Source organism: Chiroxiphia lanceolata, chromosome 3 (genome assembly GCF_009829145.1).
Source record: "Chiroxiphia lanceolata isolate bChiLan1 chromosome 3, bChiLan1.pri, whole genome shotgun sequence".
In the NCBI taxonomy this organism is placed as follows: domain Eukaryota; kingdom Metazoa; phylum Chordata; class Aves; order Passeriformes; family Pipridae; genus Chiroxiphia; species Chiroxiphia lanceolata.
Window position 1 is genome coordinate 35,428,420 of NC_045639.1, and position 27,847 is coordinate 35,456,266.

At 40.9% G+C, this 27,847-nt stretch overlaps 1 protein-coding gene across 6 annotated transcripts in view; it reads left to right on the top strand.

Moving 5' to 3' along the window:
• The first annotated feature begins 266 nt into the window (after positions 1–266).
• AHCTF1 (AT-hook containing transcription factor 1) overlaps positions 267–27,847 on the top strand; it is a 45,987-nt gene continuing 18,406 nt past the window's right edge. The window contains exons 1-21 of one of the 6 annotated variants that reach the window (XM_032681283.1): positions 267–341; positions 5,516–5,642; positions 6,848–7,101; positions 10,671–10,851; positions 11,651–11,858; positions 12,688–12,804; positions 13,507–13,591; positions 17,521–17,671; positions 18,395–18,527; positions 18,615–18,796; positions 19,183–19,244; positions 20,123–20,257; positions 22,259–22,349; positions 22,436–22,525; positions 22,688–22,828; positions 23,572–23,676; positions 24,719–24,812; positions 25,204–25,327; positions 25,433–25,489; positions 26,611–26,757; positions 27,508–27,695. In XM_032681283.1, coding sequence (XP_032537174.1) covers positions 5,522–5,642; positions 6,848–7,101; positions 10,671–10,851; positions 11,651–11,858; positions 12,688–12,804; positions 13,507–13,591; positions 17,521–17,671; positions 18,395–18,527; positions 18,615–18,796; positions 19,183–19,244; positions 20,123–20,257; positions 22,259–22,349; positions 22,436–22,525; positions 22,688–22,828; positions 23,572–23,676; positions 24,719–24,812; positions 25,204–25,327; positions 25,433–25,489; positions 26,611–26,757; positions 27,508–27,695 — 2,666 coding nt within the window. In that variant the 5' untranslated portion in view covers positions 267–341; positions 5,516–5,521. The other 5 variants (XM_032681281.1, XM_032681287.1, XM_032681286.1 and 2 more) reach the window with 5 other exon arrangements.

A 27,847-nucleotide genomic window follows, 5' to 3' on the forward strand; every position in this document is an offset into this window, starting at 1 on the left:
GCAGTTTCCCCGTTGGCGGGGCATGGGAGCAGACCCTTCCCCACGAGGTGAGGGGCCGTGGGCCGGGAATGGGCTCCGCAGGGCGCGTGGTTCTGCCGGCCCAGGAACTACAGGTCCCGGCGTGCCCCGCGAGAAAGGAGCCCAGGAGGGGGCGGGGCGAAAGCGGAAGCTGCTGGCGCGCGGCACGCCGGGACTGGTAGTCCGGAGGCGGCCGTCGCCACCGCCCGGGGCCGTGTCCCGCGTATTTGAAAATTCCCGCGGAGGCTCGCGGCAGGTCTCGCGAGATCTTCGACCCCCCCTCCAGCCCGTCCCGCCCCCCGCGCGGCGGGTGAGCGAGCGAGGTGGGTGTGGGGGCGCGCGGGGGCCGCGTGGGGCCGGGCCGGGCCGGGCCGTTGTCGGCGCTGCGGGAGCGGGGAGATGCCGCCGCCAACGCCGGCACGTACCGGGAGAGCGGGATGGGCTGGGCTGCGCTGGGCTGGGCTGCGCTGGGAAGGCGGCTAGGGCAGGAGGAGGCGGCGGCGACCCCCGCCCGCCCGCCTTCGTTCGTCCCTTTCTTCCCTTTCCCCTGTCCCAGCCGGTACCGGGCGCTCCCGAGCGGCCCAGGCCGGCACCGGCCCTGGCGCAGCGCGGGCCCGCGGGGGCCTCGGGCGGGCCCGGCCTCCCGTCCCTTATGTAAGTGACCCCCGGGCTGCGGCGCCGTGCCCGCCGCACGTGTGCCGGCTCCCGGCGGCGGGGGAGGCCTGGGCAGCGCGGCCTGGGCAGCGCACATGGGAGGGAGGCTCCGCGGCCGGCAGCCTCCGCTGGGCTGGGGGGCGTGGGGGATGCGGCGGCTGCCGCTGGGAGCTTTGCCTCTTGCCCGACCAGCTGCGCACGCCCTCTGCTCTCGCTCCTTCGGTCACGTTCTTGGAGGGTTTGTCTTTTCTTTTAATTCCACCTTCCCTCCCCCCCCCCCCGACTTGTATTCCATGAGGAGGCGGGAAATGCTCTTCTGTGCGCGGAGCTGCGACTGCGGGATGAGGGATGGGTGTAATGGGGAGGGCACAGCTTCACAGGAATCCACTGCGATTTGTGGGGGTCCCTTTGCATGAAGCACAGCGTCGCGTAGCAAAGTTGCTGGCTTAAACGAAAGTGCTCAGTGTCTTCCTTAATAAAGCGTGACTCCAGGTCTGGAACTTCTGCCGATAGAAGGGTCGGAGTCACTCTTTCAGGTTTAACAATTGCTTCCTGATCACGTTAGGGAAAATTAGGAGAGATTTAGGGACTTGGTTGTGTCGGGACTGCTGCACTCCATGTGGGGTGTAGGGCCAAGCGTGGCCGTTCAGGTGCCTTTGCAGGGCCCGTCGGTCTGGGTGACGGTGTCAGCCTTGGCTGGCAGCTGTCCCACACGTTTGGGCACAGCTCTGTATCCTGTGCTGCGGAGGACAGCTCCTCATCCACATGCTGCCTCAGCTCTCTTTCCTGTATCGATATGCCTGGATTGGCTTTTTCAAGTCAGTGAAATTAGCATGATCAGTCTTCTATTAATTCTGTGTCTTCTGGCTAGTAAGGTGTTGGATACAGTTTTAGAGAAATAGTGTTGACTTTGGTGGTGTGACATTGTTTTGCTTGTGTGGGTGAGAGAACAGAATCCTCAAATTGGTAAGAGAGAGTCACCAAGCACCAGGGCCTGTTGCATGGAATGCAAACGTTTCTGCAGTTGAGCTTGTCAGATTGCTGGTTGTAAAATCTTATTTGAGAATTAGATATTCCAGATCTATCTGGATAGGCTGCTGGGCAGCCTGCTCTAGGTGACCCTGCTTGAGCAGGGAGGTTGGAACAGATGACCTCTGGTGATTCTGGCAGGTCTTTCTCTGTTGTGATTCTGGAATTTGTGCTGAGAGCGTGAGCTGTGTGATGGAATAGCAGTGTGATATGCTGGAAATGTCTTCCATAATACAGTAGTAAAACAAAGGAGCAGATAGAGAGATGAGAGATGGCAGCAAGGCCTCTCTTTGGGTGTCAGTGAGGTCATCATGTCCTCTGAAATCATGTCTTCAGCTCTGACTGACCATATTTTTAGCTTTTTCTTCAGTAAGCCCATAACATTGTTGGCCTTTCAGACTGATTTTCATGTACTACCATCAGTCAAAAGTGGCATTTTAGAACTCTGTCTTGGCTGTATGTGATTGTGCTTGAACATGCAATTTCTCTTTTTCTCTTTCTTTTTTCCCTGGAGCTTTTTAATCCAAAAATCTATCACACTCCTTTCTTTGGAAATAGTTTGTGATGTTTGGAAGTCATAAGTACCTAGGGTGAAGAAGAATGGTCATTTTGCACACTGACCACTTTGCTGTAGGATACTGCTGGGAGGTTGGATTTTGGTTTGTTCCTGAAGAATGGAGTAAGCCTGTGACATTTCATCCTAATCTGATTTCTAACAGAAATAGGAATGTGACTGTATTAATTGTTTTCAAAGAGAGCAGAAATGCAGTTGCTTTGGGTATATCTTTTAAAGAAGAGGCTTCATGCCTTTAACCTAGCTATAACTATTTTCCCTCTGTTTTGATTTCCCAATAATCCATGATTTAACTTAGCAGAGCGATTCAAGCAAAACATCTTAATAGACAGGTCGCTATATCTTGTTCATAATTTATTATGAAGTTTATCATCCTTGTTCCATATCGCCACGCCAGATTTCTAGAAAAAAGGAATTGTTTAAAATGACCATTGGCTTACTGGAGGAAACCTGCACCACCCTGAGCTTGAGAGCAAACATTCATTTGTTACATGAATGGTCCAGATGTTGGAGTGTTACTTATTTGATGGTTCTTACTGATGTGCTTGGACTGATAAGGATGTTTGATTTGGACTGAGGACAGGACTACACTGTGTCAAAGTATGAGCTTTCCATCAGAGAAGAATTCTCTCTGAGATAGTGGGAAGTTTGGAACGATGAGTGGTTTGCTTTAAACTCCAATCTCCCTAATAGAGTATCTTTAAATTTGGTTTCCAGTTTGGCCACACAAGGTTCTATGCTCTTGGCAAGTAGCAGTGGCCCGGGCAGGGTCCCTCAGGATGACTCATGGGTAGCACTCAGCTGAGAAGTTCCCTTGCATGCTGCTACCTTCCCTACTAGAATATATTTGTTCACTCTTTTCTTAAAATTGCTATTACTGTGATATATTGTATTAATAATTGTAAAATACTTACCACACAGGCATCTCCATGCTTATTTACAAAAAAAAAAGATTTTTTTATTCATTACAATAATTTTAAAATTTTGGACTCTTTTCTGACACTCCTTAATATTTGTTGTCAGAGTCAGTGTTCTCCCTTAAAGCAGGATTGACCAATTGAATTTTAAAATAGGCAACTCTGGGCAGATTCAGGGTGATTGTTCAGTGTTTTCGTTAATGATGTGGACCAAGGGGCAGACTGTGCTCTCAGCAAGCTGACTGATGATACAAAACTGGGAAGAGTGGTGATAGACCAGTGGGTCTTGCTGGCACCCAGAGGGACTCTGTCAGGCTGGAGAAACGGGCTGACAGGAACCTCCTGCAATTGAACAAGGGGAAGTGCAAAGTCCTGCACCAGGGGAGGAACAACCCCAGGCTCCAATATGTGCTGGGGGCTGCCCAACTGGAAAGAGCTTGGCAGAAAAGGCCCCGGGAGTCCTGGTGGACACCCACTGGTGGTGAGCCAGCACTTTGCTGTCCCTGCAGTAAAGAAGGCTGATGGTCTGCTGGGCTGTGTGAGGAGGAGCATTGCCAGGAGGTGGAGGGAGGTGAAATTCCTCTAGTCTGGCACTGGTGAGGCCACAGCTGGAATGCTGTGTCCAGGTGTGGGCTCCCCAGTGTAATAGAGAGATGAAGATAGTGGAAGGAGTGTGGCGAAGGGCCACAGAGGTGGTTAGAGGGGATTGGAGCACCTCTTCTCTGAGGAGAGGCTGGAACTGTTCATCCTGGAGAAGGCTCAGAGGGGATCTCATCAATGCATTTAAATGCCTGAAGGGGGAGTGTAAAGCAGATGGAAGCAGGAACATTCCAGTGGTGCCCAGTGAGAACCTCAAAGGCAATGGACACACAGAGAAACCTTTCAGAGATGCTATTCACCAACCAGATGTACCTGCCTTAGTATTTGGTGTTATGGGTTACTTCTACAACATATCCATTAAATCCTTCCAGTTAAAGTCAGAATGCTGGTGAAATTGTGGAACTCTTTACTCTCTGGAGCCCCTGGATGCAGTGCAGAAGTTGTCACTTGGAACTGATGGCAAGTATCAAACAGGAAACGCAGCCAAACTACTGCAACTAAGTTGTCCCATTTGGAACTTGCTCTGTGCTAGCAGTGAATGCTGGCAGAGTGGTCAGGCCTGGCTGCAGCAGCATCCTGCAATAGTGGCTTTGCCATCCTTTTTCTTAAAATGTTGACCTGTGCTTAGTGCAGGCCCCTGAGTTACCCTTCCTGTGCTTCACATGCTCGTTGTTGTCATGCCAGCAGCAGATACAGGAGCACAACTCAGGCACAGTGACCTATGTGTAGTATCTTGAGATGGTATGAAGAAAGCAGTGCTGTTGGACCAAGAGAATTGAATCTTTTCCAGAGGCCTTTACCATAAACCAGACAACTTGTAAAACACAATTACTTTAGTGTGTCTGGAATATCTCATATTTAACCACCTATTTAATGCTGTAAATCAGTTCCATTCTTCAGTTTTTCCACCAAAAAATCTGTCTTGACATTCTAAAACATGAACTCTTGTGGGGCACCTACAGAGGTGTGAAACTGTGAGAGACCTAGAAATTTTTGTCAAGTACTGCAGAGATGTGATAAAGAAAGGCAATTGGAAAGAAGGGACATGAATAAGGAAAAGGAGAACTTCAGTACAGGAAAACCCCGGTGTTTTGAAGAACTATGTTAACGTTTATCTCCTGAATGTATGGAAAAGTACTCTCTAATTCATGAGCTGTGCAAGTCGGTATTGCTTGAAAATATCAGCAGTACATTTTCTGGAAGAATTTGAGAATGAAGACAGTCAAGAACTTTGTATTCCTGGATGTTCCAAATAAACATGCAGCAAGTGAACAAGGACATAAATGATGTGTGATATCTACTAGAAGACAATTGACAACAAATATTAAAGTGTTAAATCAAGGGAGAGAACAAAAGGAAAGTTATACCTCTTACTGAGAAGTTTTTTAATGCATAATTTTGCTGAAATGGCATCTCACTAACCTGTGTGAGTGGACTTGAACTTTTTGTGTTGTTTTCTTCCCTGTTATTTATATTGTCCATACCTCTGTGTCACTTTTTGTTGGTGATCTCATAGGCATCAAAAAAACCAAGTTTTCTCCTATTGCTCTGCTGTGAGAAGAAAAACTGCCATAAGTTCCCTTTTTTTTTTTAACAAGAGAGCTACAGGTGATGTGTAGGAGATTTTTCACTGCATACTGATGACACTTGGGTCATTCTCAAAAATATTTATGGCTCACATGAGACTCATCTTACCTTTTTTTTTTTTTTTCTTTATTTTCAGTGAAGAATGCGAGACCTAACAGCTCAGGTAACGAGCAGTCTGCTGCAGTTTCCAGAGGTGACTGTTGAGGCGCTTGGGGAAGATGAGATCACCCTAGATTCTGGACTGTGTGGGAAGTTTTCTGGAGGTGAGCATTTTCCTTTAGATTTGGTCTTGGTTTAAAGTTCTTACTGCCTGAAGCACAGGGTCATAGCATCAGGCTGGTTCTGTTAAAATGCATCGGGTTCTCATAGAACAAACAGGATATTTTAGCAACTGGAAATGCTAATATTAAACCATTAATAGAGTTAAGCATTGAAATTGCAAAAGCCTGCACCAATCTTGTGCTATTAAAGTGATATATGCCATGACCATCCTGAGCCAATGAGTCCTCCTCAGTTTTGAGTGGAATAGAAGGCAGTTTTGAATGGAATAAAAGGCAGTTTTGAAAAAAGCAGTAGTGTCGTTTTGGGCCGCATTTCTTTGTACCAGCTCAAGCTCTATCTCCGTCATAACATCCCAGGCAGAAATAGTTCTTCTACAATGTTCCAGAGGCAGAACAGTCTGCTTTTTCTTCTCTAGTCTGAGTAAAAGGAGAGAGGGAGAGGACAGCTCTGTTAAGCGCTGCCCACATATTTCCAAAGTATTTAATAGGATGCAGATGAGGACCCAGTGAGAGTTGCTGAAAGCAGCTAAGCAGATTAGGTAGTTGACTTTCTAGGCAACCTGAAAGTCGAGCTGGATGTCTCTCTGGGTGTCTGAGCTTCTGTTAAGACCAGGTAGAATCTTACCTATGTGACTGTAAGTGCGGTACTGGAGTTAATCCTTCCTTTGAGCTTGAAGTTCTTCAGAGAAGCAACACGTGTTAAATTCTTTCTGTGATCAGCACTTGCAGAAGTTTAGATTTGTGCATGCAGTGTCCACTTGAAGATAATTTCCTGTTGATGTCCAAATCCCTTCCCAGAGTAGTCATGTGTGAAGTAAAATTAATAAATTGGAAATGAATTGGTTTAGGTGGGTTATATTTGAAGTATGCTTTACAACTTGTGTTCCTGTATGCATTCGATGGTGTTTTGTAGCGAACCCAAGCCAAATAGGGCAGAAAGACTGGAGGTCACTCTATTGTCGTCTTTATCCCAGACAGTCAAAGTTGTTGAGCACAGGAATGACAAGTACAAATGCAAAATACCGAGGTTGTTAATTGTAAGAGGTACTGCCTGAGGATTGGAATGGGTGATTTTAACTAATTGTCCAGAAGTAGGTAAGTCGGTCTTGCTCTCTGTGACAGTGACTTTTCCGTTGTTTCCTCCTTCTGCCTGGGCTTTGTTTGGTCAGCTTTCTTCTCTCTTACAGGCAGAAGTGGCCTGGCGTGGCTGGCGTGTGGTCCTCAGCTGGAGGTCGTGAACTCTGTGACAGGGGAGCGGCTCTCTGCGTATCGTTTCAGCGGAGTCAATGAGCAGCCTCCCACTGTTCGCGTGGTGAAGGAGTTTTCATGGCAGAAGAGAACTGGACTCCTGGTTGGGTTGGAAGAAGCCGAGGGAAGTGTTCTGTGTCTGTACGACCTTGGAATCTCCCGAGTGGTTAAAGCAGTTGTTCTTCCAGGCCGGGTATGTACTTTTTTGGGGAAAGGAAGCTTGTGTGTGTTGTTAACTTCTCCACCATCCTGTTTTGGGAAAAGCTCTGGAGTGTCTCTTTGTGGGACTTACGTTTTCTATATTATCACTTCAGAGCACCCAGTCAAGAGAGCATATACACTGAAGTAAAATCTTGGGCTTAGCAGTACCATTGTCTTTTGAGTTTACTCATATTAAAACATATTGTAGAGCACATAGTGACTTAATTCTCCACTTCTACAAAAAGGCATTGAAAACTTTTTTTTGTCAGAGCAAAAAAGAAGAAAACTCCACTCTTTAAAGTGTCTGTGATATCTCTTTTCTAAAATGGCTAATTTGTGTCAGAAATACTGTTTTTAAAGTATCTCAGACTTACATCGTTGTCCTGTAAATGACTTTGACACATTCCCATGAATCTTGGACTAGAAAGCAGGTGACAAGGGAAGAGGACAGATTTTTCTGTTGATTTAAGATTGGAAAAAAGAGCTTTTAGTTAGTTATCTGTCAGATTGTTGGTAGATTACTTTCAATCTGCAGTCCTTAAATCTGCATATTTAATCTAGTGTTTGTATAGATGGGATACACTGGTGTAACATTACTAATTTTTACCTTCTCTAACCTGTAAACTCAAATGATGTAATGACCCCAAGTTGCATTATCTTAAGTGGAAAGAAGTGTCAGTTATCAGAACATCAAGATTCATTGTGGTTTTGTCATCTTAGAATCTGCAACAAATAAATATTTATTGCTTAGCTTTCTGTAACATTGTTTGGTTTGACTTGCTAGGGTACAGGTGGAAGTGTGATTGCTAGTAGTAAGCATTTGTGTTGTGGTAAGTTCTAAAGATAAGAGTTAGGGGAGTGCTCTACTATGTTGGTACTCGGTACCACTCTCGGCTCGGTACATGTTAGGGTTTGAGATGCAGAGGCAGGCTGGGTGCTGGCATAAGCATGTAATCGATAAGTAAATTGTGTGGTGATAAGTGACGTTGGTGTGCTAGCTTTTACTTCTGTCCAAGTAAACTGGGAATAGCAGAAGGAAAGATTAAGAAGTAAGGGTCATGTTGCATATCGAGTCCATGTCTATGAAGAGTTTTGATATAGCAAAAATGGTGAAGCCCTGTAGGGAGTGTTGGCTGTTGCGTGATGAAGGGTATGAATTTTGGAATAAAGCCAAAGCTGACCTGAAAGTTTTGCTCATATGCCCTGAAAGCTCTTGATTACAAGTATGATCTGTTGCTTTCATTCTGCTTTCTACGTCTCTGTTATTGCGTTAGTTAAGTTATGATAGAGAGGACACATGTATTGCTAGTTGGAATGTTGACTTTCAGGCTGTGAGTGGGAGGAAGGGTAAGCAAAATCAAGTAGATAAAAGCTGTATTTGGCTGCTTTCTTTATGTTTTGAATTCTTTCTGCAACTCATATTTACATATTATGTAATGTGTAATTTGGGGGGTTGATCTGTCTGAATGTTTCTCTGATTTTCAGGTTGATTATTTTTAAAAGTAAAATTCAGATCTTTTCTTAACATCACTTTCTGAAGTTTTGTCATTACTGTTTTAAGGCTTTAATGAGCACCATGTTTTTGGGACTGTTTTCTGTGTGGGCATAAGCTCTGTGGACAGTTAAATTGTGCAGGTTAACACTACCTTAGGGTAACTTTGCCCAAGTAATTTTTTATTAATGCAGGTTGTTTATGGTGACTGCATGACTGCCTTCTGGTGTAACAGTGGATGTTTAGTCATTCGGAGTAAAGAAATCGATTAAAAAAGTCAAACTCAGGACCTTAAAATTAATTTTAGCATATTTTTGTGTGTATGTGAGCATCTCTTATTGCCTTCTGGATATACATGTGAAATGCAGCAGAAAACTGAAAATTTTGATGAGTCTGATTTGAATTGGATTCTGGTAACAGCAAATCTGAGTTAGAAACACAAATTACATTAAATTGGTTTATAGTGATTGTATGTGTCAGAACTGTCGAATGGTATTTTCCCAAATTTTCCTGGTTTGTATGAGGCAGAAGGGCAGCATTCAAATACCGTGAGCTGAGAAAAGTTTTCTTTGTTCATTCCCAGAATGAGCTGGCAGTACTCTAGGAGAATAGGAAAAAGCAATGGACAGCGCAGTGGAAAAATGTCATTTCAGGAGTTTGTACATGGAAAATTGAAGTAACCAGGACACATTTTTGGAAGACTATGCAAAAGTGAAAAAGATTCATTTGGAGCCAGTTGTACAACAAAAAAAAAATCTTAAAAGAAAAAAGAAGTTAGAAGCAGCAATGCTTGAACTTTGGCTAATTCTGCAGTAAGATGTGTATTGCAGTTCCTGCTTTCCTCATCACAGTCAAGACTTGGAGCAGCAAGAATTCAAATAACCAAAATGCTTTTGCTAGTCCTTTGAGCAGCAGAGAGGATTGGAAATTTCATTTGAATCACAGGAATTCTGAAAGAAAACAGAGTTGCCCAAATGGGTGTAGGTACTCTAAGGTTGGAGTGCTTGTCCTAAGATGAAAGGTGAATTCCATAGTAGATTGCCAGGCAGTGCAGTCATAGCACGTGCTTGATACAGGAGAGAAGAAAACTTTAGGGGGCTTAGGGATGTGGATATTTTTCCCCTCTTCTAGGGGTAAAAGAATCTGCATAAAAAGATGGGCTACCTTGTGATGCTCACTTCTTTTCCTGTAAACGTTTGTTGTTGAGGTAAGGCTGCCTGTTTTCATGGTGTAGTGTTTTGTAAGAGGCTGAGCAACAACCCATGTTCTTCTGTTGTTCAGCTTTAGTGCAGGAGCCTTCACGTGCTCGTGTCTCTGCTAGAACAGCCAGTGTTGTCCTGGGGTGTGCTGCGGGTGCTGAAAGGTCTGTTAACCTTTTCCTGGAAGAGTGTGCAGACTGCTTGGCACATCAGAGAGCAGAGAGTACAGGCTGGTTTAGGTTGGCTTTTACAGATTTCATGGACATCCACAACAGTTGCTGGTGTGCGTTTAAAATTTGTCTTTGTCTGTTGGGTATTTTCAGTCTAAGTGAGGATAAGTGTAATTTCTGCTAAGCCAGGGGCTCCCTTCAACCCTTTCTAAGAATGTTTGATTCCCATGGAAATGGTGTGTCCATTGTGCCCTTTGGCCACTGCCTTTTCTGACTTGCAGCCCTGATTTATCCCATTGCCTGTTTGGCAAAGAAGGCCTGGACTGTCTCACAGTGCTGATGGTCTGTGAGCAGTGGGAGAAGTGGATTTAGCTGTGTCTGTCTTACTTAAATCGCCTAGATATGATAAAACATTTTGCATGTAACCAATTTTGTGTGCTTTCTTAGACTTACTTATTTCTAAGTAGGAAATGGAAATTGGTGAGCTTTAGAGACAGAATGCACCATTTAAGGGGAGAAGATTTTCTTTTTATTAGTTTTCTTTTTCCTCGATATAATTGGAAGCAATGCTTTGTTTTCAAGTCTTGTGATCCTGTATTTACTTTCTTGTTTCTAATGTGCTAAATGCTGTCTTCACTTCTGAGTAATTGCTGTTTACCTTGTCAAACAACTTCAATATTAACTTCTAGTTTTCCTGTAGGTAACTGCAATAGAACCCATAAGCAATGATGGAGGAGCCAGTGTGAGCACTCGGCACCTACACCAGAGTCTGCGATGGCTTTTTGGAGTGGCAGCAGTGGCTACAGATGTTGGTCATGTACTTCTGGTTGACCTTTGTTTGGATGATTTATCTTGCAGTCAGAATGAAGTAGAAGCATCAGGTAAGCCTGCAGTTTTTAAACTTGAATTTAGTAGTAAGAAAATTTGTGTCTTGTAAAAAACCAGCTTGCGTCCCACTCTGAAGATACCAGAGTGCAGGCTCACTACTGACATTACTGACATTTCTACCTACAGATTGCAGATGGCAGTTTGACATCCTATGGTCCTGACCCGATCAAAAACGGCAGTGGCTTAAAACTTCTCCTGGTGCTGTAAATGCCTCTTCCTACCCAGATCCCTTTGTCACTGTGATACTTGCCAGTGGGATATAGGAATTTTACCATTTGAGTCAGTGCACCTGCCTGAAAGAAGGTTATGTCAGAAGTACCATATTTCTTGGGAGTGTTCTCCCTTTTCCATTAATGGACTAGGGGCAAACTTTAGGCTTGCATTTTAAGATAAATCCAACTTATCAAAAATCCTACATTTGGATGAATGAACCCTGTAAGTTGTGTATTCAGATTGCACAGACTGTTTTGGCTATTTCAAGAGTGGCTTCAGGTGTTGATGTCCCTTCAGGTAGATTCATCTGAGGCCCATACTCCTGATTTATAGAGTCCAAGAAGAATTTGTCTACAAAAGTTACACTTGTACCCAGCTTTGAAATAGGAGTGAGAGTACCTGTCCAATGACAGGCTTCTTCTGTTCTTTGAATAGATGCAGAAACAGCAAAAAAGGTTTTGCAGAAATGGGTATTTTGCCTGGGATGGTAGAATTAGTTTATACATATTGTCACATGAGTCTAAAATGCAACTGAAATGGCATAACATGCTCATTTCTTGCCTGCTTTTATATATGTAGATCTAGAAGTTGTCACTAGAATTCCTGCTGAAGTTCCACAAAGAAGAGAAGCTGTGACCAGAGAAGGGAGGCATCTCTGTTTTCAGTTACGAAGTCCTTCAGGAGTAGCAGTGTCAACCCTGAGCTACATAAGCAGAAGCAATCAGCTCGTTGTGGGTTTTTCTGATGGCTACCTGTCATTATGGAACATGAAAACGTTGAAGAGGGAGTAAGTACTTATTTCCAATTTGCCATGGTTGGAGGTGCAGTGGTCTCAATTTTTTGCTTCAGGAAGTCATGCAGTAGGGATGTGATAGATCTGATTTTTTTAAAGTTGGTTCAAACCAGTAGTATTTAGTTAAAACCAGGTAGTGTGTATTTCGATGAAACAGGTTTTAGAAAGTGTTTTTTAGAACGAGTTACTGCAATTAGGGCATACACTGAAAGGCTTCATTATGTGAATAATGTGATTTTGGTGATAATATTCTTTAAAGTGCACATGATGAAGCTAGTGAAACATGATGATTCAATAGCTGATCTGTGCCTGAAAATATGTTCTTTCCTACATTTCAGCCTTGATGGAAATAGGTCATTGACACATTCCAAGAAAAGGATGCATGTGAATGAAAGTTTGTTTGGAAGACTTGGAGATCAGAATAAGGGAGAACTAAATTTATAAGCAGTAGAAAAATTAAGAGATTATTTTATATCTTCTAGTTGAAATATTGGACCCAATTCAGATAGGGCTTTACTTAAGCAAATCTACAGTGACTCACCAGAAATTACTGAATGCATAAATGGACAGTGGAGGCATAATTAGGTGGCTAGAAGAAATTGTGAAGGTACAACTAAGATTCAGAAGTCGGGAAGAAAAATGTTTAAGAAGTAGTCGCTTGTCACTTGTCAGTTGTTCAAGATGGAAGTATGACCTTCCGTACTTTGAGGGTAAACATGTAAGGTACTTTTTTCTCAGATGCTTCTACCCTTCTACGAACAGGGCCAGCAAGCTCACCTTTCTTCTTTATCTTTTTCTCTTTTTTTTTTTTTTTATACTCTAGGCACTACTCTCAGCTTGAAGGAGGAAGAATTCCTATCTATGCCGTTACTTTTCAAGAGCCTGAGAATGATCCTCGCAATTGTTGCTACTTGTGGGCAGTTCAATCTACACAGCAGAGGTGAATAAAAAGTTACCATAAGCCACTTTTTTTTAAAATATTTGTTTACATACACTTGATATATGTGTATATATTTGGTTTATTTAGCTGTGCAGGAGATTCAGGTATGAAAGGTGTTAAGCTTACAGTGCAGTTTTCTTCAGGATTTTACACTCCTAAAGAGGGATCTAGTCATTCCTACGTTGTGAAAGAAGGCAAAGCAACAGTGATTATATATTTGTGCTTTCAGTCTTAAATGATTTCCCTTGTTTCTTGATGACTTCTTCAGGATTTGTTTGATATTCCCACTACTACATTAAATTCCATGTAAAATGATTTAGGCTGCAGATGCAGAGCAGTAAACATCATCAGCAAGGTACTTAATCTGCCCAGCTGTTCAGAGAGTGGCAGTCTTCTTAAATTTGACTTCAGAGCACTTTTGATGGAGAACACTTTACTGTTAGGAGTTATTACCAGCAATTTTTTTTGTCCATACAACATATTAAAGCTTTCCGATGGTATAGTTAGCATTTGCTCCTGAAGCTAAAAATTTCCTCAATTTTTAGCAGTTAAATGTGACCAATTATCAAGTCTTGGGAAATAGTGTTTTTCTTTTCAGCAAGAGCATGCTATTGAGTAAGTTTCAGCCTAGATCTAATAAAATGATAATGAGGACTGTAAAGCAGCTTTGTAATCAAATTTCTTAATTTATACCTTTTTCAGTGAAGGTGATGTTGTGAGTTTACATCTGTTGCAGTTAGCATTTGGTGACAGGAAACGTCTGGCATCTGGACAAGTCTTGTATGAGGTAAGACATGCCTATGTGTGAGAAGATGAAAATAGTAATTTTCCCTGAGCATCAGTTAAGTTGGTCAGGCTAATATTTACCATGAAAGATCAGAGAGGACTAAAGAAATGAAAGTCTTTTGGTGAATCTTCTCGGACATGGCCTTACTTCATACTTTTCAGAACAATTCCTAGAGTTGTGGAACCATAGAATTGTTTTGGTTGCAAGACCTTAAAGATATCTAATTCCACCCCTCCGCCATGGTTATGGATGCCACCCGCTAGATCAGGTCACTTACAGCCCCATCTGTTCTGGCCTTGAACACTTCCAGGGATTGGACATCTAAAACATCTCTGAGCAGCCTGTTCCAGGTCCTCACCACCCTTCCCATAAAGAATTTCTTCCTAACATCTAGTTTAAATCTCCTCTTTTAGTTGAAAATCCCTTCCCCCTGTCCTATCACTATCTATTCTTGTAAAATGTCAGTCTCTCTCTTTTTCATAAGCTCCTTTTAAGTGCAGAAAGGCTGCACTGAGGTCTGCCAGGATGGTGTTGGACTTCTGGGCTGCAAGCACACATTGCTGGCTCACGTCCAGCTTCTTGTCCACCAACACCCCTAGGTCCTTCTTGGCAGGGCTGCTCTCAATGAGTTCTTCTCGCAGTCTGCTTGTGTCTGGGATTGCCCCAACTGAGGTGCAGCACCTTGCTCTTGTTCTTGCTGACTTACAGTGCATTTACCTGGGCCCACTTCTTAAGCTTGTCCAGGTACCTCTGAATAGCATCCTGCTCTTCTCAACTATTGTGTCAACTGCACTGCTCAGGTTTGTGTCATCTGCAAACTTTCTTAGGGTGCACTTGATCTCACTGTTTTTGTCATTGATGAAGATACATCATATGAATTTAAACATCATATGAATGGCATGTAGGAAGAGAAGACAGGGCTTTGAATAGCTTTGTGTAACCAAACTGTAGAAATGAAGAAACTTCTCTCTGTCTCCCTTTCTTAAAATAGGGTCGTGTATGTCTGTTCTTTTCTGTTCTCCATTTTATAGTCTTGTTTTGAGCTCTGTCAGCTGGACTTCAAATAACGTGTACCTACAGTGTCTCTTAAGCATTGATCCTGAAACTTAGCAGCTGTAAAGATAACTCTCTTCAGCCTTTTTGTGGGGTCACCTATGCAGTCTACTCTTAAAGCCAGCAAAAGATGTAAATTCAGTGAACAGTGTTATGATTTGGTCAAAGAGTCTCCATATATTTTTAGAACTGGTTCCAGAGATGATGTGTTTAAAAGATAGGTGAGGTCTCAGATGTCAAACGTCTATGAGAGGCACCTGTACAATGTTTAATTCTGTTCAGAAGTGTGCTTGAAACTTTTCCAAGACCTTTTTGGTGGGAAAGTAATCTTAATTCAGAGCAAGTCTTTCCTCCCATTTTGTACTTTATCTTGCATACTCTCATTAGGTATGGAATGAAATTGAGGTGATTGTTGGACTGTGGTACTCTTGTTTTTATAGGGACGAAACATTTTGAATTTTTGAATGAGTTTAAATTTTGTCCTTTCTTCTTATGTATAGGAAAGTTCCTTCCTTATTTGTAAGTGTTGCTTTTGAACAGATAAAGGTTAGGTGTTTGGAGGTGATGTTTCTTTAAAATTCTTCGTCTATCATGGTGACAAAGTAGAAATATCTTCAAGTGGTTCAACATGTTCTAAATATGGATGTCATCTCTGTGCAATTTTTTAATGACAAAAATATACAGTGCTCTAGATAAACAGAACACCCTGATTTGTTTTTTGTGGGTTTTTTTTAATTTTATTTTAAAAGGACTTTCATTGCGGTTTACTGCTGCTTCTCTTGTAGTGCTCTAAGCTCTTTGGCAGGTTGATAGGAGAAAGTTTCTTTAATCTTTTTCAAGATTCACTTCTAATTTCTGCTTTGTTTTAACCTCTTTTAAAAGTTATTTTCAGCTACAGTCTTAGCAGTGACAAACACAGTAACTTTTATTGTGTGCTGCATTGTAAAGAAAAGAAATTGTCTCTTTTTCTCATGACTACTTTCTCTTCTCTGAACACTTTAATGTTAAAAAGTGGGACCTTTAACTATTTGGCAGGTTTTTGTCTTGATTGTCTTGTTTCTCTGAACAAAATGTGAAAAATGCCAGCTTTTACCTCAGATGGTTGAAATATTTCATCAGCCTTTAAAAATGGATCTGCTAGAAATTCCAGTTGACACTCTTTAAAAAAAAACCCACACAAAGCGATTAAAAAATGTCATTGTGTTTGTGAACTGGAAAACTTGTGTAGTTAATGTAAGACTTTGAATCCTACAGACTATGCAGCCATTGACAGGCTTATAAGCAGTGTCAGGCACCATTCCCTGAATTTGTGATCTTTTACTCCCCTGCTGTTTCTGCTTCCCTGTGATGAGCGTGTTGGAAGATTGCAACAGGAACCATTCTTAGAAGGCTGTTGAAGAGAGACCTGAACATATGGACCCTCTGAGGAGAAAAGACAGGTTCTTCAGCTGGCTTCCAGATGTGCCACTTATACTTGTAGCTTCATGCTGAGACCTGATAACAACTACTGACAATATACCCCCCTCAAACAACTACTAACCCCTCCCCAAAAGACACATCAGGACAGGATCTGTGCTCTTCAGTGGATACTTAGTCTCAGAATACTTCCTTGTGGTCATGGATTGGTCAGTATGACATGACTGTCTGCCTGCATGGTGGAATCAAGTTTCTTGTCTGCCTTCAGTGGTATAAAATTTAAGAGTTGTTCCCATTTACCAGGGTGGGCTTGAGTAAACAAGGAGAAATCAATCTAGTGTTGCTCCTGAACAGAGGTCACAGGAGCTTGAAACACCTGTCTGCTACATCAGTGCTTTACTGATACCAGGAATCAGGCTTGAGGCTATGAAACCATACAGCTTTGACTTTGATTATGGTAAAAAATCACAAGTGGAACTTCTGGAATACGTGACACTGTGGTTTTATAAACGTGTGTCAAACTTGTGTGTCTATTGCCTTCAAGACTTGTTTAAGTTTGCTCAAGTAATAACTGAAAGATATGTTTAAATTAGACTTTCAAAGATGTTTTTTATACCATCTCAGCAGCTGCTGTATCTCGTGCACCAACTCATGGTCATGGATCATGTCTTTACCTTTGTCCTACACAATGCTTGTGTACAGTCTTTCCATTCACCTCAGAGTCTGACCAGTGCATCTCTTTTGAAAACTGTCTTATTTAACTGGTCGAGAACATCATTACTTAATATCTTCCATGCAATGGAGTTTCTTAACTTAGATTTGCTTGCCCCAGTGTGGAAAATTTTAAAAAATGTGGTTTTGCTTAAAAACTTGTCTTTGGCAGGAATTGTTTGATGTTATTTTCTCCTTCCCCTCTGCACCAACTTTGTGTGGGACTGGCTCTTCACATATGAATGAAAGCTGAAATTTCTAGCCGTTAAAATGAATGCCTGAACAGGTTTATGAAACAATAGTGCTTTATCTTGTGGAACTGTCTTTTGGAATGGTGGACTTCTTGTTCAGGACAGCATCTTTTGTTAAAATTGATTTTAGTGGTTAGTCATTCTATAATAAAGATGAGATTCTTTGCTTAGGCTTCATATTACTTTTTCAAAGAGATGGTTTTGGTTTTTCTTATCTACCCTGCATGTGTCTGTTACTTCCAAAATTCCTGGATAAAATGAAATGGACTGTACATACTTCAGAGCAAAGTTTGGCTAAGGAAATGCTAATTTTAAAAAATATTCAAACAGCCAAACTTACCTGTTACAGTTTGACACTTAATTCTCTCGCATGTCAAATGTAATTTTTATTTCCATCAGAAGTAAGCTCATGGGAAATAAATAGTGTATAATATGCATATTATATTAGATACTTACATTCTTTCATAGTGGATCTAATGATTTTTTTTCCCCCCCCAGGGTTTGGAGTACTGTGATGAAAGGTACAGTTTAGATCTCACTGGTGGGATCTTTCCCTTGAGAGGGCAGACCAGCAATACTAAATTACTCAGCTGTCAGACCATAGAAAAATTTCGCAACCATGTTGACAGAGAGGACAGCGTTAATGAAGGTTTGTTCTGATGTCCATGTTTGGTTGTTCTAAACTGCATGGTTTGGGAATCTAAGCAATGAATGCTGTTCTGTACCCATAGTCTTCAATATCTGTCTAGCCAAGCTTTTAGGGCGTATTTAAAAAGAAGAGTTGTTTGCTTAAGTTATGTGGGACTCCTTTATTCCTCTGAACATCATTCTTTAAGGGAAAAAAATAGGTTTTATTTTATGTTTGCTGATATGCTAGAAGGATGTGTGGTTGGGTCATCTGCATAATGCTGGCCAGGCAGTTTGTTCTTTGTCAGCCAGTTGTTGTCTTTGAACAGTAAGATTGTTCTTTCTGTTGCTTAGGAATGTTTCCTGTTTTTCTTTTTTTCCTGATCAAACCTATGGCTGCATCCAGTTGGCAGCTGGTCACTAGTGTTGTTCCCCAGGGCTTAGTATTGGAGCCAGTTCTGTTTAATATCCTTATTGATGATACAGATGAAAAACTGTAATTAGCTAATAATTGTGTATTTGGTTTGGCTTAGAATTGATACTATTTGAACAAGAAAAAGAGACAATATGACTGAAACCTATCACTGAGTGTTTGATATTCTGTAAATTATTTTTCTCATTCTTAGTGAAGTATTGTGTTTCCTGAGTGAAATAACAGAATTAAGCTAAAATAGAAAGTGGTGTTTTAAAAACAACAAGTATTTTGTATTTTCTACAATAAGAAACAGTGTCTTGTTTTTGACAGTAATCTCTCCTGACACCAGTGTATCAATCTTCAGTTGGCAAGTGAATACATATGGTCAGGGAAAACCGTCTACTTATTTGGGTGTATTTGACATCAATCGCTGGTATCATGCTCAAATGCCAGACTCACTGAGGTAGGTTTTCATTAGACTGCTTTCAATATCCTCACAAGTAAGTCCTTTGAAAGTTGATGTTTAGCTGATGCACTTGTTTTCTTTAAGGCCAGAAGAATTCCTTCATGATTGCCCCTATTTTGCATTGTGGTCACTGGATGCTGTAATAAGCATGACTTCTCCAAACCTCATTTTGGATATTCTGGTACACGAGCGGAGTTTAAGTCGGGGAGTTCCTCCTTCTTACCCACCACCTGAGCAGTTTTTTAATCCGAGCACCTATAACTTTGGTAGGTATTTCACTGCTTTGAATAGTGACAAGCTTCAGTTGAGGTCAAATGCCACTTAGTGGTTATCTTTCTTGTTCTCATTTGTCATGCCAAAAGCAAAACAAACAAAAACCCCAAACCCTCACAGACCTGGTTACCTTGTACTAACAAGGTCTTCAGTATTGTGAAACATATCTGACAGTCTGCTGAGTTTTGGGTTTTGGTGCTTTTGTAACGTAGCCTGTGAAGGGCTGATGGTCATTAGATGAAATGACTTTGGATTGAGGTACAAAGCACAGCACCTCGGTAGCTCTACAGACAAAGTTTCTACAGACAAATAATTTTTTAAGGAAGTTTGTAAGTGATGAGAGTATTGAAGGTTGTCAAGCATTTCTTTTTTTCTGCAGATGTTACGTGCTTGCTGAACTCAGGAGTCGTTCACATGACTTGCACTGGCTTTCAGAAAGAGGTGACTTTCTTTACTGTATCTATACTGAGAATGTCAGGAGACGTACCTTCTCCAAGTTTTCTCCTGCACTGCTTTGTGAACCAGAGGCTGTTTTATGCTCATCCTGTCTGTCCACATGCATAACTGCAATCATATCCTGCCAGTTTTATGCAGATAGTACTGTTTCAGGGAAGCACGAGCAGAGATTGAATGCCTAGAAAGGAATGCAATGTTGCTGTTGGAGCAAGAACAAAAGTGTCGTGGAGATTGGGGAAAGCAGTTACTTCTTGATTACCCATCAGTCAAACTATGCACAGTCTGGAGTTAGGTTTTGATCCCTGATTACCTTGAGAAAGGAGGACAGAATGGAAAAAAGGAAAAATTATTTAACTGTTGAAGAAGCAATTAATGTTTTTTCTCCCCAGCTTGGCCAAATTATAACTTCTGAGTCACTGCACAGCTTGTGACCAGTCCTTTTGAATTAAGTTTCAGCTCACTAAATATTTCCTTCTAAATCAGCTTCCACACAAACAAGCACAAAAAGAGTCTTTCAAAGAGTGATTTGACGTGTTAGTTTTAGCTTCTGTAGAATGTAATTTTTGTCAGTGTTCAGGGAAAAACAAGGCATGTGTATTGACAGAGAAACTAGAATATCCTTCCTTCAGCATTGCAAGGACTGGTATTCTACAGGATGTTTTTTTATAAACTGAAACTATTAGTTTGGCTGCTGTCTTTCAGACTCTGCATAGCAATGCTTACTCAAATTGCTAACCTATAACCTACTACTGATGCAGCTTTCTGACAATTTAAGTAAAAGTTAATATTATTTCTGTTAGTGATTATCCAGAACCTTAGTGATTGAATGCTGTCTTAACCTGTGTTTTTGATTGATGTTTCAGACCTTGAAGTTCTTGAAGAAATCTGGTCCTTTAATAAGTGAAGCCATTCATGACAGCTACACTAGGTGTCTTGTAGCTGGCTTGCTGTCTCCAAGACTGGTTGATGTCCAACCATCCAGTTTGAGTCAGGTGAGTGTACACTGGGAAATCCAGGAGAAAGTATGTCCGTCTTTTCTGACAGGACTGTAGAGGCTACATGAACATCTGATTTTTGTGTTTTGCAAGTTGCATTGAAAGGCAGGTGTTGACTTCAGTTAGCAAAAGTAAAAGTGTTGTTAGATCTGAGCTACTGAGTTCAACTGGGAACAGCCCTAAGAGGTCTGTCTTTAGGGACCCATCTCTTAATGTCGTGCCCCAGGTGTACATAAGGAAATGTGCATTGGGAAGCATCTTTCCCTTGGAACAACCTTCATTCCCATCAGTGTCTCAGAGCAGTGGGTTCAGTGCAGTAGCTGGCGATGGGGTGTCTCCCTCAGGTCGTGCTATTGCAAACATCAGCTTGCTGCACTAGGCGTGATCATTTGCTTCCAAGAAAGTGGACTGTGCTAACCAATTACTATCGTCGGCTCTGACAATTTCATCACCACTTCCCCTCATTTTCCCTTCATCAGTAGGCTTTTCTGTACCCTCTCAAAACTAATCTTCACCTCTGTAGCCTTGGCCTTGAGCTATGGTAGACCGATTTCCTCTCTCAGACTGCCCTCTTGTTGCTGCAACACCTTCATCACCTTTATGTCCGATCATAGTGACTTCACACCCCTCTGTCACGTACCGTGGTTTTCCATTTGCAGTGCAATAATCTTTTTCTCTCATCTGAAGAGTTTCATGAGAGAAGGAACCTTTGTGATGAATAGCCTGTCTTTCCTGAGACTGGGTCAAAGCTAAATGGTCAGCTACTCATCATACTCATAGCAGTGAGCAGTAGGAGGGGGAGAGCAGTCTTCCCCCTGCCCTTATCTTCCTGTCTATGGGATTCTTCACCACTCGGTGCAAATGTGTTACGGCAAATAGCACTTCAGCACAGTGTGGTAGCTAAAATAAATTTCTTGGCAAGCTGACCCAGCCCACAGAACACTTATTTTGCAAGCCTGATGAAGTCTCTTATGCTCTGATTAGATGTTCTGGTGTGAACTCTGGTTTGGAAATAACTTGGGAAAGCAAAAAAATTTATGATGACCTTTGCTGAATTGTGACTGTATTGTTCGGAGACTTGTTAAGCATTCAAGTGGGGATTGCTTTTAAATGCTAGAAAGATAAATTTCAGAATTAGGGTCAAGAAGCTTGGTTTCGAGTTTTGTTTGTAAGTAGTACTAGTGTGTTTCTTTGTCTGAAACCTGTTTCCAGAAAAAGTGAAAGTATCATGTGTTTTCTGAAGTGAAGAAATTTCTTTAAATGTAATGATTTTACTTAGAAGGCAAACATACTTTTGAATTTATTTTAAAAAATAGAAGGGAAAAAAAAGTAAAATTTAATGCAGGATCATTTCACCTGAAAGAAGTGTCTGAACACCACCTGAAATAAGCTGCTACCTTATTTCCCATGTGTGTGTATGCCTGTGCATTGTCCTTCTCAAGGATTGCCATGATGTTATACTGCAGTATTTGAACAGCCCCTTAGAATTGAAATGTTTCACTTCTCTTCTGGCACTTTAACAAATTATGATTTAATGTTTTGGGTGTCAAAGCTACTTCATGTTGTGATAATCCTGGAATCTGGTTGACCTGAGCTTCACTGTTTCCATGCAGACACAGTTGTATTAGTTCTGTCCCCTTCACGTGTTCCTGATGGCAAACGTGTGCGCAAAGTGCAGGAGGGATATTAGCACAAGATGTTCCTGAAAATAGTTCATTGGAACTCAATAAATGGAGACTAAAACACAGAGGCATGCAAATGCAGATTAGAATTAGCCTGCAGTAAGTTGAAATGTCAGAGGAAAATTTTGCTGTGTTCTTCAGAGCAACAGGCAGTCCAGCCAGGGCTAGAATTAAGAAGAAGAATGTGGAATTAGTTGCATGTGCACTAGTTGACTTTGTGATGTCTGAATGAGTATCCAGTTGAAATAAACACTTCTGTGGATGGTTGAAAAGGTATCAGAAGTATGTGAGGTTCTCATTTAATTTGGTCTGTTCTGTTTAGGAGGAGCAGTTGGAAGCAGTATTGTCAGCTGCTGTCCAGACAGGTTCTTTAGAACTTCTGACTGGATGCATTAAACACTGGACTTGTGAAGGTAATGCTCCTTACATTATTTCTGTGTTCTGTATGTTTTAGTTTGACATTGTGTATTTATTTCTTTTTTGCTTTCTCTTTTTAAAGAGCAGCCAAGTTCTGCTGTTAATTTACGGTTTGTTCTTGAGTGGACGTGGAACAAAGTAATCTGTACAAAAGATGAACTGGACCAAATATGTGAGTACTCCTGTTGTCATTTTTGAAATCTAAAATAATTCTTCCTAAAGGATCTTATTCAGTGATCTGCCAGTATATGATACTGTGCATGGTTCTTTAAGTGTCCTTTGAAACTCTGCAATTGCTCTGTAGACTAATGATTTAATATTTATTCTTGACAAGGTGTTCCGCTGTTTGACGGCTCCTGCAACTTCATTGACCCACAGACATTACAGTCCCTTCAGCACTGCCAGTTGCTCTTGAGCAGCCTTAGTACAGTCTTAAACTGTTTTCTAACAGAAGCACGAGAGCTTACTGAGAAAGGTTGGTGATAGCGCTGCTAAATCTTCGGTCTGTTTGATGAAGATCTGGAAGGATGCTTGGGTTGTAACTGTGGAGACATGAGCTTTTGTTGTTTTGGATGGTTGGGAGGGAGTCAGATTGAGGTGGGAGGAGGGGCTTGAATCAATCTGAGAAGTTGGGACTATGATTTAAGGTGCTTTGAGTTCAGGGGAGTGGCTGGTTGTAGAGTTGATGTGAGTGGGTAGAGGAGGCTACATTGCTGCAGCAATAAGCTTTGTAAGCAACTGGGTGTGGTAATGCTGAAAAATATTCTTAAGTCTTAGCTAGCAATTTATAGCTGTGTGCAAATGGCTAGAAAATATAAAGGAAGCTGAAGTGAGTAACTTGTAAGTAGTGTGAATTTCTTTAGCTTCTGTTATTAGAAATTGTTGTTGGCATCTTGAGGGGAAAAGACAATCATCCCTTTGCTATAGTAAAAATCTCTGCTGCATGAAAAACAGATGTCTTCTTTGTTACTGTATCTAATAGTTCAGGCTTTATTTTTTTTATTTTAATCTTTAATGAATCTGGTTCTTTGTAGAGTTTGTTTTTTGTTCTGGTGCGATGGTGAGATTTTCCTTCAAATAGGAGAGTAATCCAGAGGGACAAATGCAAAAACAGATTTCCACTGTGTTTCTTTATACTTTTTGTTCGGCCTGATGAAGGGACTTTTGTAAAAATGAGATGAATTGCAATACAAAAATCATCTCATGCCTTTTTTTCAGGTTTTACAGACTTGACAAATAAGCAGCTGGTAACTAGCCTCATTTCTTTGTATGCACAAGTGGTCATCTGGTTCTGTCGATCCAGTCTCCTTCCTGAGGGTTTAGGTAAGCCTAAACTGTAATACCAGAATACTTTTTTTACAGTAGAAGCACTAGCTGCATGTTTTGAAACTTTTGTTTATTGCTCGAGGTGAGCATACACGTTGGAAATGCTCTTAATTTAAATAGATTATAAATTCTATTGCCAACCTTAATTGCTTACTACCTTAAAAATGCTAACATGAGATGTTCAAAAAACTGTTCCCTTTGATAATCATTTATCTAATAGTGAACTTGAGCTTTCACTTCATGCTCTGAATGCTGCATCAGCAGTAAACTTGAAGTGGATCTTGAGACAGGAAGAAGTATTCAGACCTTCTGTCTTAGTTCTCTTTTAGCAAAAGGCAGAAATAGTATTGCATGATTTGAGAGTCGGAGGTGTTAGAAATGATACAGCTTTAATAAATTTTTTGACTTAATGGCAGTGTGTGACTAGGTTTCTTTTCACAGACTCTTGTCAGTATCAACTTTTAACAACCGAAACTTTGAGTTTCTCAGTTTCTGATAAGATTCAATAAATAAAGCCTGAGGTAGTTGAAGATTGGACATGTGGGATCTTAAATTTATGGTCCTTCAAAGACATATCGGAGTAACCAGAAGATACAGATGAGATTAACAAAGACATTACAGTCTGAGAGTTGGAATCTCTCTGTCTGAGGAAGAGTGATAAGAGGAACATAGAATGCAGACTAAATTAGCACTAAGCGCAAGAGATCAATGACCAATAAAAGATACAATACTAATTAACGCAGAGAATTGTGTAATTTAGAACCAATGAATGTTAATTTCTTCTTTTCCTAAAACATATAAGTACATGAAAGTCTTGGAAGGGATATATGTAGCTGGAATGATTTGCTACATATCTCTTACCAGAATAAAGTAATGCATGGCTCACTAACACTTAAAAGCTAGTGTTGGAGGGTTTCATTTCTTCTTGAAGATTTTTGATGGCAGAGGCTTCTTGATGCTTGTATAATCTTCTGTCTTTTTTTGTCAGAAGTCTTAGTTGAAATACCTCTTTAACCTGCATTTATGTTATTGCCTGTAGATGATCATATGCATTTGTCTAGACCTTTCTACAATTATCCTTTGATTCAGAGCTACTATACTGGTCACCGACAGAAACTTGAGCGTTTATCAAGGTAAGACTTGCAGGAAAGCTCTAGAAAAGCTTCCTCTCTTAGACTGTAGGAGAGTGGGTTTTGTTTCCACTTAAAACCCTTTGCCTATGCTTCCTTGGTTTTACACATAATACAACAGCAAAGAAAACCTATAAACAGTCATTGCAACTTTTCTCTTGGATTTCTACTTTAGACTCCTTTACTAATTCTTGTAACCTAAAGACCATCTTTCCTTCAACACAGAAATATCTGCCATGTGCATTTCAAGTCATAGTCATGCCTGTGTGGGTGTGTTCCTTTCTTTGACTCATAGGAAGGGTTGTTTTTTGTTTTGACTGGTGGAAATCTGTTACACTGAGAGGCTGGACTTAGTGGTTTATTCTGTCCAAATCCTTGCTCCTTTTTGTTGCAGAGGAAAATGGGATTCTGACTGCTTGATGATTGATGGAATGGTTTCCCAGTTAGGAGACCAAGTTGAGAAGTTGTGGCAGAGAGATGAAGGAGGAACTGGGAAATACCCACCTGCTAGTTTACATGTGAGTGTTCTGTTCACTGAAAGCACCACCAGCAGCAGCAGTTCCCCAAAGCCAATGATTTTGAAAGACAGGAGCAATAGAAACCCTTTTAATCTTTCATTTCAGGCACTGCTGGATCTCTATTTGCTGGAAAGTGTTGAAGAAAGCGACAAACATGCAATTGTATCCTTTCTAGTTTTTGTCATTGCACCTTCAGAATAGGCACAGAACTGTTCTTATGTGTTTGTCATTTATATGTTTAACAACGTTTTTAAATTTATGCTTCAAACACAATGTGAGTGAACATATTTAGTATAGAATTGAGTCCTAGACAGAAGCATTGCTTTATTTCTTTCTTGTTTGGATCTTTTCTGATTTCTTGGTGGTTTTTTTTAAATGTTTTATTGCAAAATCTTTTCTGATATCAGAAAAGAGGTTCCCTAAAAGAAGTTCAAGTTAAAAACCACCCCGAGTTTTTCTCAAAATTTACCAGTTTTTAAATTTTAAGTACCCATATCTGTAGCAAATGATTGTGTGTTAGAATGGTGCACTAAAATGTGCTGCTTCAGAGCCAAAGGATTTCTAAGTGGTTTTCCAGTACGTGATTTTGCCAAAAATCATCCATTTTCTAGCCCAACTAGAAACACAACTGTGCTTGTTTTTGTTGTGTTGAAAGTTGCAGGCACACAGAATAATAAAGAGGGAGAACGGAACAGTCATTGGGCAGAAACCTAATTTTTAAGCTACTAGATCATGGAGACCTGAGAGGGGAACCTAGAGAGCTGTCTTATGACCCTAACAATTGATGTCAGAAAGGGAAAATGACACTTCTAAGCGAGGGATCCGCATGCCATTTTAAATCCAGTTTGAATCACTCAGTGAGTGCTAAGTTGTACTGTAAGGACACCATAATTTATGCTGGAAATGAAGAAAACAAAACAGCTGTAGAATTAATAATTAAGCATTTGACAGTCAAGTGTCCAATTGGTAGCTCCATTGACTGAAGCAGGGTCCTGAGACTATAACAGCAGTATTTAAATATTTAAATATCTAATGATCACCTTTTTGACTGCCTTACAGAAATGCAAGAGTGTTTCTTTCTGGCTGATCATTCATAACAAGATTTTGTGGTTTGGACTTGACTTCTCTATATAACAGGTTACAGTAGCATAAAATGGCAAGACTAACATGTTAGTACTTTTTACTTCCCACCATTTTTATATTCTCATTGTTTTGCTAAATGTAATGTCATAAATTTTTGGTCTTACCAATTTATTTGCCTTAATTAGGGTACTCACTCTCAGACAATTTACTTGCTGTTGGATATCATGCATTCCTTTCCAAATAGAACAGAAACTTCCATCGACTCCTTTCCAACTGCCTTTGCTATCCCTTGGGGTCTCGTTAAGCTTATTCAAGGGTTTTGGCTTCTAGATCACAATGATTATGAGGTAAGTATGTAACAGTTTACTTAGATACACATTGCAGTGCAGAGCTGTAATTGATAAAATTATTTTTGAAAAATTGGTGCTTAGATATTAGGAGATACAGAAACATTAGAAGCATTTTTGTAACACTCCTCTGACATGTGGAGCAGTAAGTTATGATTTGAAATTTCACTTTAACTGCTTTGGCAGGGATTTAATTAAAACAAAGGAGTAGTCAACTTTAATAATGCTTGATATTTGAATTTTCAAAGCTAGCCATCATAGGGGGTTTTCAGCAGACCAGCTGAGCACTTTCTCAAAAACAGTGTTTTGGGTACTTTAAGTATGATACCTATGATGATAGCAGCAGGATTTGAGATGGAAGATTGCAGAAGTGACTTTTCAAACTAATTCCTGTTCTTCCTGATGCTGGAGGTTGTTCTTTGCCTGTCACCACATCAATAGAATCAATTTGTTTGTAGAGTAACTTCTTATTTAGTAATATATTTGTAAAAAGGAATGTTTGTGCACAAAGATTTGTTAACTTAGAAAAGTCTGAGTTCTTTTAAAACATTTGCTTTGTTCTGTATGGCTAACTGAATTTTTTCTCTGCAAATACGTAAGAATTTTTATTGACACGTCCTGGATCAAATATTTCATTAGACGTCTAAGTGTGTTGAACCCACCTGCAGCCTTGCTTAAGGAAGTGTGGACTGTATGTGTGGCACGTGTGCGTGTATATAGCCTGATAAACGTGATCTCTGACTTGTGCAGAATTCACTGGCCCTGCTCTTCCACCCAGCTACAATCAAAACTGTGCCGTGGCAACACAGGAGAATTATTCAGTCCCTCATGTGCCAGGGAGAGCACAGGCGAGCCCTCAGGTACATGCAGATGATGAAGCCATCCATGTCAAGCAGCAGCGAAGTGCGGCTTTTCCTCACGGTGTTGTTGTCCAATAGGTAAGGAAATCTATCCCACCGTTTTGGCATTCAGATCCTGGGAAAGGGTGAGAACAGATAATACAAATCGTGATCCTCTACATTTCCTTTAATCTTTGAATGAATACAATGACTTTGGGGCATCTTTTTGCTTATGCTGTTCCCATTCCTTT